The sequence below is a fragment of the Moschus berezovskii genome, chromosome 21 (assembly GCF_049115385.1).
Source record: "Moschus berezovskii isolate FMDL1 chromosome 21, NW_MosBer_1.0, whole genome shotgun sequence".
NCBI classification, from domain to species: Eukaryota; Metazoa; Chordata; class Mammalia; order Artiodactyla; family Moschidae; genus Moschus; species Moschus berezovskii.
Window position 1 is genome coordinate 57549124 of NC_142480.1, and position 12365 is coordinate 57561488.

Below are 12365 nucleotides of genomic sequence, written 5' to 3' on the forward strand. Positions count from 1 at the left end.
AGGGCATGGCAACCCACTCCAGTATTCTTGCCTAGAAAATCCCATGGACAGAGGAGCCTGGTGGGCTACAGTCCACAGGGCTGCAGAGTTGGACATGACTGAATCAACTTAGCAAGCATACATGCAGAACAAGCTTTTGGTGGCTTCTTGAGCCCCTTCAGGGAAACACAAGTGGAAGGTGCCTCAGACCTCCCCAGATAGTTCTCCTGTGCAATATTCTCCCCTAGCATAAGGCCTCAGGGGATCCTCTGAGGCTGGCACACTTCCAGGGAAGTCAGAGAGTGGGTGGGCATGGGCCCCCTCTGTGCTCAAGTGCCCAGGTTTTTCCTGCAATTCTCAAGCTCACTGTGGTGTAAAAGGAAACACAGGCAGGGCCTCTTCTCCACGACATTCCCCCACATCTACTTTTCTTACTTTTTCTCCATCTCTCCCTCCTCTACCCCTCTTATTCCAGCCCATAGAATCTTTTTCTGCTCTATATTGGAAGGAACTTGTATGTATAGACTTGCTTTGTGATATAAGCTTGTTATTGCAGGTTCAAGAACCAAGTTTTCAAAACAAATCAAAGATCTTGGGACTTGGTAACATCCTTTAGAAAAAATGACCTCCATGTTGGATTTTCTAAGACTCAAAAGCTGACCATCTTCACCCATTTTTCCTTACAGTGTTCTGATTATTAAAAAATAATTGTCTCTGAAATAACAGATATTTAAGGAATGTTTCTGGTTTCACTTGGGGTGGTGGGGAATGAGTGTAAGGCACAGAGTAAAACATCAGACAGACTCAAAATTCTGTTTGGTTTTTGATCGTGTAATTCAGTAAGCATGCGCTTGTATCAATAATGAGGAGCCTGAAGATTCTAGAACCAACTGACAAATAAAAAGCCTTAAAATACAAGTTTATGTAAGGATTGAGTTTCATGGAGCTATAGATGAAGCTTTTTACAGAGAAACATCTGTTGTAGAAGTGCTGTGTTAACAAACTTTTTTACAATTTTAATCAGATTTTACTTTTCCAGGTATATATATGATGTACCTGTTTATAGCATGTGTGTGTGTGTGTGTGTGTGTGTGTATTTGTAGGCAGGTATGGACTGGCATCACTGACTTGATGGACATGAATTTGAGTGAACTCTGGGAGTTGGTGAAGGACAGGGAGGCCTGGCGTGCTGTGATTCATGGGGTCGCAAAGAGTCGGACACGACTGAGCGACTGAACTGAACTGAACTGATGGACTTCCCTTGTGGCTCAGATGATAAAGAATATACCTGCAGTGTGAGAGACCCAGCTTTGATCCCTGGGTCAGGAAGATCCCTTGGAAAAAGGAAATGACAATCCACTCCAGGATTCTTGCCTAGAAAATTCCATGGACAGAGGAGCCTGGGAGGCTACAGTTCGTGGGGTCTCAAAAGAGACACAACTGAGTGACTACACTTTCACTTTGATACATCTGTGTGGGTTTTCCAGATGGTGCTATTGGTAAAGAACCCACCTGCCAATGCAGGAGACATAAGAGACCTGGGTTCAATCCCTGGATTGGGAAGATCCCCTGGAGGAGGGCACATTACCCACTCCGGTATTCTTGCCTAGAGAATCCCATGGACAGAGGAGTCTGGCAAGCTACAGTCCTTTTGTATGTGTGTGTAAGTAAATATGGGTACATAAGTGTTCTTGTGTGTATATATGTATAAATGTGTATATATATGTGTGTGTGTGAAATATTTTTTAATTTACTAAACATTTTGTAATTTGTTTTCTATTTTAAACTTGGTAACATAACCCTGAAGGAGTCAAGAACTACTATTTTCATTTCATGCTTGATGCAACTAAGGTTCAGAGTGGCAGAGTGATTTGCCGTAAGTCACACAGCAAAGCAGTGCTGGGACAAGGTCTCCAGCTGAAGACATTGTTTCCTGATGAAAACTTTTAACTCCTATTTACAGAGTTCTTTCCTCCCCTAGCTGGTTTTCATTGTATTCGTTTTTATGCTTTGTTACCCATTTGCTCTCATGAAAGATGCTTGTTGCTAGCGTTGAATAGGTTAGTTCTCCAGTATCAGTAAGCATTCCACAGACTGCTCGGTGGAGTTTGTAGGCATTCTAGGAGGTAATTCAGCACCAGCCCTGCCTGAAGAAATTGCTCAGTGGTTTATGGAGGCCAGCAGAGTACTGATACTTCAGAGTTACTCCCTTGTACAAGCATGATGTTGACTATTCTTTTTTCTGTTGGGACAATGTAGCTAATTTGGTATGCATGAGCTTTGCAAGGTTAAGTAGAAAGGTAAGTGTTTAAACTGAAAGTAGACCTGAGCTTTCTGATCTACCCAGCGTTCTTTCAGAGCTCCCAAATCATTGGATTGTGTACCAACACATGTTAGCTTTTAAGTGTAGCAATAATATGATTCAAACATACCCATTAACTAGCCGGAATTTCTAAACTAATTTGGACAAGCCTCCGTATACAGCACCGCTTGTGCTGTGGACCCGGATCTAAAGGCAGCCCCCTGTGAGCCCAGATCTGAACCTGGAGTTTCCTTCCCTCATCTGCGCTGCCCCCCAACGCCAAAGCCCAAGGAAAACAATAATACTGTATAGAAACCTGTATCTTATTCTCGAGATTGATTACATTCAGACTAATGCATTTTCTACTGTCTAATGTTTCGGTAATGGCCCCAGAGGAAAAGTGAAGTCATTATAGCAATGAGCCCAGCACAAACGGAGTATGGTGTTCTCAGCCTTAACACAGCAGCTGGTTCATTTGTCAAGAATAAGAACAAAACTGTTTACAGAAGGTACAACTCAGCAATGCGGTTTTTATTTATTTATTTATTTATTTTTTTAGACATTATCTCTTTTTTTATTCTTACTTTTTTTTTTTAAAGTATTTTTATTGAAAAAGCACAAATGCAAAGAAATGAACAGAGAAAAATTTATGCGTCGAACCTGGACTGGTCACTTATGATAATATACATGCTACAATTCCATTCTCCCCAATCATTCCACCTTCACCTTCTCCCACAGAGTCCCAAAGACTGTTCTAAATGCCTATGTCTCTTTTGCAGTCTCGTATACAGGGTTCAGGTTACCATCTTTCTAAATTCCATATAGCTGGCTGCTTTCAAAGGGCACTCACCCAATAGCGTTATTTATAGTTAACAGTTTTATGTAGATTGTGCATATTGTTTACTGTCTTATTTCAGCATCCTTTAACTTTTTAAAATGGTCCTTTTTAAGAGGGTGCAGTGTGTTTCAAAAAGATGAGTATTTCAATGATGTAGGAAAACTTGAAGCCTGGGTACGCATGCATTTGTTCTTGGTCATTTCAGTTGATGTTATATTTACCGTTGTGGGTTTTCCTTGTAGGAGAGTCCGGACGTGGATGAGGAGGAAGATGAAGATGAAAAGGTGGGTGTGCTCCAGGAAGGACAGGAAAGGTGGCATGAATGCTTTTGGTAGACGGCATTCTAGCCGGTTGGGTCAACCTCTATTGTATCGCTTTCCTACCTTGGGTAACCAATCTGGTGATCAAATTCTCATAATGTGTAAAAGTTATCTCTTTTCAAGTTTTAAGTGAAGATGAAAAGAGGTGCAATACAAGGAATAACTGATATGTTAACTAGGAGGCCTGTCATTGGAGGCAAAGTGTAGCCTTCCCCTTGGTGGATGAAAGGTAGATGAAAGGTAGTCCAGGAAGTCAAAAGTAAATCAAGTGCAGTTGCTGTTCCTTGAGGCTCACGTCTGCACTCTGCGGGGTGGGTCACCTGCTTCAGAATCTGTCACTTGCCCAGCTGTTGCTGGCATAGTTTTCAGCTCTACGTCTGGGTACATCTGTCCTTTCTCTCCTCCTGGGAGAATCTCTCAAATCTGCTGCTTTGTTGTCATTACGCTTTCAAACAAACCTTCTGGAATAAAACGGGAAAAAAAAGTAAAATGCCAAATGAGATGCTACTAGCTTCACAGTCGCCCAGTCCCCTAGATCTGCTGGGTTTGCAGGGCTCTGGGCGACAGTGTGTAGAAGGTTGACAGGAGAGGAGAGAGGCAGGAGTGGGAACAGGAAAAGTTAAGGGTCCGATATAAAATGTGCAGGAAACAGAAATGAATTCAAAAACACCAAGTTCATGACACAGACAGCCTTAAAATCCATCGAGCGAGCAGGATGGTTTTGCCCATTTGAAGGAAGTTGGGCAGATTACAAAGTAAATCTTATTTGTTGTGCTAAAATGATCATTAAGAGCAAATTAATAAAGTGTGACTTTTTAAAAAGAGAATCAGAATCCTTTCAAGAATGAAAGTCCCATGATGCAACTTTCTTCTTGATGAATTGATGTGAGTGGCTTCTGAGTGGTGTAAATCGTTGAACATTAACAGTAGTCACAGCTAAGGACTTCCCTTGGAGAAGGAAATGGCAACCCACTCCAGTGTTCTTGCCTGGAGAATCCCAGGGACGGGGGAGCCTAGTGGGCTGCTGTCTATGGGGTCGCACAGAGTTGGACACGATTGAAGTGACTTAGCAGCAGCAGCAGCAGCAAGGACTTCTCTGGTGGCTCAATGGTGAAGAATCTGCCTGTCAATGCTGGGTTCAATCCCTGGTCTGGGAAGATTCCACATGTTTCAGAGCAACTAAGCCCACGCATTGCAACTACTGAGCCTGCACTCTAGAGCCTGTGTTCTGCAACAAGGGAAGCCACCGCAGTGAAGACTCAGTGCAACCAGAAATAAACAAATGAAGTTATTTTAAAAAGTAACCACAACTAAATTAATGTGCCTTAGGGGATGTTTCACCAAAGGAGACACGGTTCAGTTCAGACGCTCAGTCGTGTCCGACTCTTTGCAACCCCATAGACTGCAAGCACACCAGGCCTCCCTGTCCATCACCAACTCCTGGAGCTTGTTCAAACTCATGTCCATCGAGTCAGTGATGCCATTCAACCATCTCATCCTCTGTCATCCCCTTTTCCTCCTGCCTTCAATCTTTAATGAAATTATTCTGAAGCTACACAAGGAGTAATCATCAATATTATTAACCAAAGGTTGGAAGTGAGGAAGATCTCTTTCTCTCTGGCCAAGTCTGTATAAACAAGGCACCTATGGAAGAAGACGTCACCCACCCTGGAGAGAGCATTGTGACTGTGGGGCTTTATCACCTCTAAGAGAGAAGACATCCAACAAGAAGGTGATGAATGAAAGCTTGGGTCGAGCCAACAGGAAGGCAATAAAGTCATCTGTGAAGGGATTCCAAGCTCCCAACGCAGGGGCCCCAGGTTCAACCCCTGGTCAGGAGACTGGATCCCACCTGCTGCAACTCAGAGTTTGTGCTGCAGCTAAAGATCTCACGTGCTGCAGTGAAGATCAGAGATCCCGCATGCCACAGAGAAGACCCAGTGCAGCCAAACAAAAACATTTTTAAAATATCAGCCATGAAATTTTAGAGCAGTGGTTGGCATGATCTAACTTTCTATTGTGGTACCTCAAGGGCTCTCTGGGGGCGTGGAGGGAAAACCACTTGGGCTGTGATCTACATGGATGAACCTGGGAGCTCTTGCAGTTCTCTAACTAAGCATGGCCCTCCTCACAGCAGATGCATCAGCCCACCCACACTGAGCATGTTGGCACTGGGGTCTCCACGTCTCCTCCAGGGCAGTTCTGTTCTTGAGATACTTTGATTGTAGTATATTTGTAGGGCCTTTAATAGCCCTGTATGGCCTTGTTTCTTTCTATTCCGCAATTTCATACTTCTGTGGAAACTTCTTTTTGCCTTTTTATCCTGTTGATGGGTCCTCCAGTGGACCGTGTTTTGTCAGAACTCTCCGCTGTGACCCATCCGTCCTGGGTGGGCCTCCACGGCATGGCTCGTAGCTTCATTGAGCTCCACAAGCCCTTCGGCACCACAAGGCTGTGCTCCATGAAGGAGGCCTGGCGTGCTGCAGGCCATGTGGCAACGAGTGGGACACAACTTAGCGACCGAACAGCAGCAACCTGGAAACTTCTGAAGGCATAGGTCTGAAGTGAAAGGTTGGCTTCTGCTTAGGCCTCTTCTGCTGAACACAAGCCTTCTGTTGGGAGGGGAGACTGACGCTCTGCAGCCCTTTTCCACATCTCTGCTCTGTTACTTCTCTAGGAGATGTGTGAACTAGAGGGATTTTCACCTGGAAGACCCCTGGAGCACACCTCCACTTACAGATTATTAGGCTTTATCATTTCTTCTCCATGTAGAGCAGCCTCCATGCCCAGCACTGGTCCCTCAAGCAAGGAGGCCCTGGGCCACTCCTTTGCACGGTGTGCTGACTCCGGGGGCTTCCCCACAGCGCCCTTCTGGCTTCTGTTGTGTGTTAGACATGACAGACGGGCTTCTGGGAACTGTAACACACCCAGTGAGAGACGGACTGTTTACAAATTATAAACATCCAGCCGTCTCCTTCCAAACCAGGAGAGGAGGGGAACTCCTTTCTACTCAAACTATCCATCTTGAAAATGACACTTCTTAATTGCCAGCACCCCTTCCCACCAAATACCATCACGGACAACCGCGGAAGATGAAAGCGTGCTGGGGACCCCTTGGCACAGCTTCCTCAGGAGATGGACGCGTTCCCATATTCTGTCTGTCTCCGCTGCACAGACCAGGACACGGTCTGGGGTCTGTCATCCTTTTATTGTCTGGAACAGGGATGGCTGTAAAATGACATCACCGTAGCCTCTTGCTTCTTCTCTTTGTTAAAAGTCCATGGTAATGCCCTGTATTTTTTTCGAAACCAAATTAGACTCCACAATTTTGCCCTCCTTCCTTTGGTGGGCTTTCAGTTGCAATGTAGAATGTTCTGGTAACTAGTTTTTTGGCTTTTAGGAAGCTAAAGGTACAAACTCAACTTTGAAGAGAGGAAATCTTTCTTAGATCTGATGGCCTCGTGCAAGAAATTGCTTGTTACGAGTACAGTTTTCTGGGGACCCCAGAACAAACAGATAATGACTAAGTTCAGCCAACAGCAATCAGCTGACATTTCCTATTTGTATTAGATTCTGTATGTGAAATTCTTCTATGTAGACCTTATTTGTACGGATGGATTACAATGAAAATTGCATTAATTTGCTACACAGTAAAGGTCAGTAATTGAAGCATGAACCAAGAAACTATTGTGTAAAATGCTGTATCCCATATTTAGGAAAGGTCATGCAAAGCAATAATATCTTGTTTTCATTGCAGAAGGTATAAATACTTGCATTAGCGTTTCTTTCTTTTTTCCAACCCAACAATCACTTGTATAGAATATTTCAGGATTTACTGTCAACAACAGGAAGAAAGAATAATAAGGGCATGTAATAAAAAAAAAAAACAACCCTGCCTTTTGCTGTCATAAAGACACTGCATCATGATGGTGCATTTTGGGTTGGTTGGTTTTAACTCAGCTGTCAGAAATAGGATTGAATCATCTGTTCAAGATTATCAGTGAGTTCACAGTTGCTTTCCAGTGTTTGGTGGAAGGGGAAAAGATCCTCCTTTAATTTCAATTATGGATGAAAAACATGTGGATCTTTTCCTTTAAGAAAATAAGAGACATACATTTTTGTGGATCGAAGATTTTGTAATGAAAGAATGTGAATAGATATTGTATCCCTGTCCTCTTTTCACAAATTAGGATGTTATCACTACAATCTAATTATATTTAAACCATCAATCCTAGTTTTATTTTTTTATTATTTTTTTTTGCATCAGTCTTCTGTTGCTCTTTTTAAAATTTTCTCTTTATCACTGGTTTTGAGCAATGTGACTGATTTGCCTTGGCAAAGTTTATATATCTTGTACCTGGGGTTTACTGAACTTCTTGGATCTGTGGGTGTATAATTTTCACCAAATATAGAAAATTGTCAACCAAATACGTCTTCAAATATAATATCTTCCCCTGCTTTTATCCCCTCTAGGGCTAAAATTGCACATGTATTAGTCCTCCTGAAGTTATCTCACACATCACTAATGCATTCTTAATTTTTTTTCTGTTTTTAATTTTGGATAGTTTCTCTTATTTACTGGCTTTTTAAAATTCACCAATGTTTTTCCTGCAGCATCTAATCTGTTGTTAATCTCATCCAGTTTATTTTTTTTTATTGGAGGCTAATTATTTTTCAATACTATATTGTTTGGTTTTGCCATACATTGACATGAATCTGCCCCGGGTGTACATGAGTTCCCCTTCCTGAACCCCCCTCCCACCTCCCTTTATCCTCCCTCTGGGTCATCCCCGCATACCAGCCCTGAGCTTCCTGTAACATGCATCGACCCTGAACTGGTGATTCGTTTCACATATGACAACATACATGTTTCAATGCCATTCTCCCAAATCATCCCACCCTCACCCTCTCCCACAGAGTCCCAAAGACTATTCTATACATCTGTGTCTCTTTTGCTGTCTCGTATACAGGGTTATCATTTGCAAAATGATTTTTATCCTCCCAAATGATTAATCCACTTACCACCACCCAGGTAGAGCCTTCTTAGAGAGAGAAGGAAATGTGTGTACAGTTAGAAGTTCTTGTAAGTTCACTTACGTAGTCCTTTGGGTGAAGTTGTTCAGGGCCAGCATGCCTTATTCCCTGTGTTTTCTTGTTCCAGAAAGAGAAGATGGTAGTGTCTCAGCCAGGGAAGACTGTCATTCTTGGAGGAAGTCTCCTTACAGTTTAATAGTGACAGTAGTTTTGTTTATGATTCCTTTGTGCCTTCCTAAGCATGTCCAAAACACAGCAAATTAGTTTGATTAGTGATTTTTTTTTTTAATCTGCTGACTAAGTCATGGTTCTTTAAGATGGTTTAAGAAAATGAAAAATCAGATAGTATCTTCGAAAAGTTAACAATAGTTGAATACACACACACACACTTTCAGGGGATATACAGTCTACATACAGGACATATTGTAGAGAACCTTATGGATAATTTTCAGGGGAAAAAAGTAAATGGTTGTTCTGATATAACTTCTTTTAATTTGAATTAATGTTATTTTCAGTGATGAAGTGATTTAATTGCTAACATTCCTACCATACCGTCTTACTTCCAAGACTTTAATATTAAAATGGATTCCAGCCAATTCTTAATTATCCGTTTATACATGTTTTGAATTAAAAGAGATTGGCTTCCTTATTCTTACAGTCTTTTCCCTGACACATTGACTTGCTCAGATCCCTTTTAAAAAATCTAACGTCCATCCTTAAGATATCTGGCTTCATTACCTTCAGAATAGTCCAGAAATGTTATTAATCTAATATTTTGAATCACTTTTCAGCCGGTAGTAGGATTTTCTGGTAGACCCAGTACTTGTGGATTTTCTTTGTGACTCCTACTGTAAAGATTTTCCTTGTATGCTGCTCCCAAATATTGTGAAATATGGTATCCCCTTCCCTTCCCTTCCGTCGCTCAGTCGTGTCCGACTCTTTGGGACCCCGTGGACTGTAGCCTACCAGGCTTCTCCGTCCATGGGATTCTCCAGGCAAGAATACTGGAGTGGGTTACCGTTTCCTTCTCCAGGGGATCTTCCCGACCCAGGAATCGAACCCGGGTCTCCCGCATTGGAGGCAGACGCTTTAACCTCTGAGCCACCAGGGAAGCCCAAAATGCCAAACTGTAAATGGTATTTATATAGATTATCCTCTTAAGTAATTTACAGTAACAGGCTCTGATGTTACAGAGTATACATCTGGATATTTATCTTGCCATTGCCTAAAATTTTTACGTTATGCTAATAGAGAAGACATTGGACATTGTATCTCAGTTATCCACAAGTCGTTATTTTCCTGACGATAATAGCCATTCCTCTTGTCTTTCCTATTGAAATCCCCTCTGTTTCAGTGTGGTTTGCCCTAAGTCCCCATCAACCAATGAGTTTGCAAGGTAATTAATAGATAATTTACAAAATATTTGATAGAAAGGTAGGGACACCACTTTTTTCTCAAGGGAAAAATTGTAATTTAGCATAAGTAATAAATGACATAAAAGCAATAATTTAAAATGAGACCATTTTGGAACTTCTCTGGCAGTCCAGTGGTTAGGACTCCACACTTCCACTGCAAGGGGTGCTTTTTGATCCCTGGTCAGGCCAGTAAGATCCCACATGCTGCAGGACACAGCCAAAAAGTTAAAAAAGAGAGAGACCATTTTGAGTAAGAATTATTTAAATGATTATTCATATTTGTAGAGTGTTTACAATTTGCAGACTGTTTTTATGTGCTTTAACTCATTCAGTACTCAAACTATTAAATTTGATATTATTTTCCCCATCTGTGAATGAACTAATCCAGGTTAAGAGAAATGTAGCAATGCATTGGAAAATTTCCCAGCCAGGAGCAAGATTCAAATCCAGTCCTTCTGATCTAGATCCTGTTTATTTTGGACTGTGTTACGTTGATATGAAGGAAACGTTATTAATGTACTGGCCCATGTTTCCACATTATTATTGATAACATTTATGGAGTATTTGCTCTGTATCTGCGATTACTCCTTTTCGTCAAAATTTGTAGACTACATTGGGTGTTAGAGATCCAGTGCCTGGGTGAGTCAGGACTGCTTAAAGGTGGTATTTGTGCTGAGTCTTAGGTGATAACTCTTTTATCTTCCACGTGCCTCAGTCCCCCCACCTCAGAGAAAGCTAGAGGACACACAGCTAAACCAGCAACTGCGGCGCACTGTGTGTTTCCCTATGAGAGTGACAGTTGGGGAAAACCACCAGCCTGTTTGCCCCGGAACACCATGGCACCTGTCAGTTGGCTCCGAGAAACTCTAAGGAAGTCAGTCTTCCCAGGGCCTAAATTCCAAATAATTTTCTCCACAGTGTTCCCGATTTTTCAAAGGTGTGTTTTATCAAAATCTTCCTCGTGATGATGATGTTTTTTCCTTTTACATTTTTAGCCCTCTGGTTTGATCCCTGATGAAAATCCTGTTGCAGGCCAAAGAAACCTGTTGGTAAAGATCAGTCAGTGTGGAAGGACTTTGTGTAATGAACAGGTTGTGGGAGCAGTTTATAACTGCTTCGAAATGATATTGATTCAAAATCCGGTCTGCTTCATGTTCATTTCCCAAAGCAAAAATACCACCTGAGAAGGAAGTGCTCTCCTGAAAGAGGACAGAGATTTTTCTTCATTTTAATAGTGCACCATAAAGTAGGGTGTGTGTGTGTGTATGTGTGTCCATGAGCACAGGGCATATCTCATGGGAAGAAGCCTTAAAGACAGTTCCCAGTGCATTAAGCCAGATTCCTGGAGGACAATTTTTAATCTCATATATCAGAAATATTACTTTTTATTCTTTGTTATGACAGATGCTGAGAGGTTCCTCCCCTCCTGCTAAATGCCACTCAGTCTATTTCTGATGTTTATAATTCTTCAAGTTCTCAAATTGTAGGCTTTTAATATTCAGTGGGATGAAGTAGACCAAACAGATTTCCATTTAAAATCTGAAGTCATATTTCTGCATCTTTGCTCTGGATGGTTTGCATTATTGGGATGATCCTAAGATATAAATGTTGCATCTTTCCCTTTAGGGGATCCTGGGCATCCTGTGACAAATACTACCCAATTTTTAAGTGTGTCACAAAGATCTTTCCTGATGTGGTCAATTTTTAGGTCTATCTCTGATTTTGCTTAGGTAATTAGTAGAGAAAGATTTTCTTGACTCAGAACATGTATGAATTTAAAGTAACACATGGATTATATAATGAATTCTTAGCTGTAAATTCATTTTGATGGTGTTAATTCTCTCCTAGAGGCTCAAAGCTACTTTATTGCACCTACAGTGCTATGCTGTTTGGAGATATTGGGGAAGCCAGCAAAGCCTCAAAGAAAGAAAAATCCACTGCCTGATTTATTCATTTATTTATTATTTATTGATTTTGATCTTAAAGAACAACCATGTTGCAACACAGGCATATTATTTGTTCTTAATTTAGCTGTCTCTAAAACTTAGCTGAAAGACTCAGTGGGGTTTTTTTTTTTGACATTTTATAAGCAAATTGGTCAATGAAAAAAATAATACTCTTAATACATTTTATATAATAATATGCATTTTAATGTTACAGAGTTGGAATTTATAACTATTTTCCTTAAAATTATTATAATAATTACATTATTTTTCTTATAATCATTCTCTATATCATAAAACAAAGGATCCTTTAGAAATTTGAGTTCTGGATCTGAAAATTTCCATGCTTTCATCTCTTCTGTTACATGGTGATACCTACTTGCTCATGAAAGTGTTAGGCGTTCAGTTGTGTCTGACTCTTTGCAACCCCATGGACTGTAGTCTGCCAGGCTCTGTCCGTGGAATACTCCAGGCAAGAACACTGGAGTGGGTTGCCATTTTCTTCTCCAGAGGATCTTCCCAACTCAGGGATCA

The 12365-nt window shown here is 41.3% G+C and overlaps 1 protein-coding gene across 3 annotated transcripts in view; it reads left to right on the forward strand.

Annotated features, from left to right (window-relative positions):
* Positions 1-12365, forward strand: part of MCTP2 (multiple C2 and transmembrane domain containing 2) — a 284499-nt gene that overhangs the window by 236943 nt on the left and 35191 nt on the right. For 2 of the 3 annotated variants that reach the window (XM_055417730.2, XM_088829688.1), the window contains one exon: positions 3362-3403. In XM_055417730.2, the coding sequence (XP_055273705.2) occupies positions 3362-3403 (42 nt within the window). The other variant, XM_088829687.1, reaches the window with a different exon arrangement.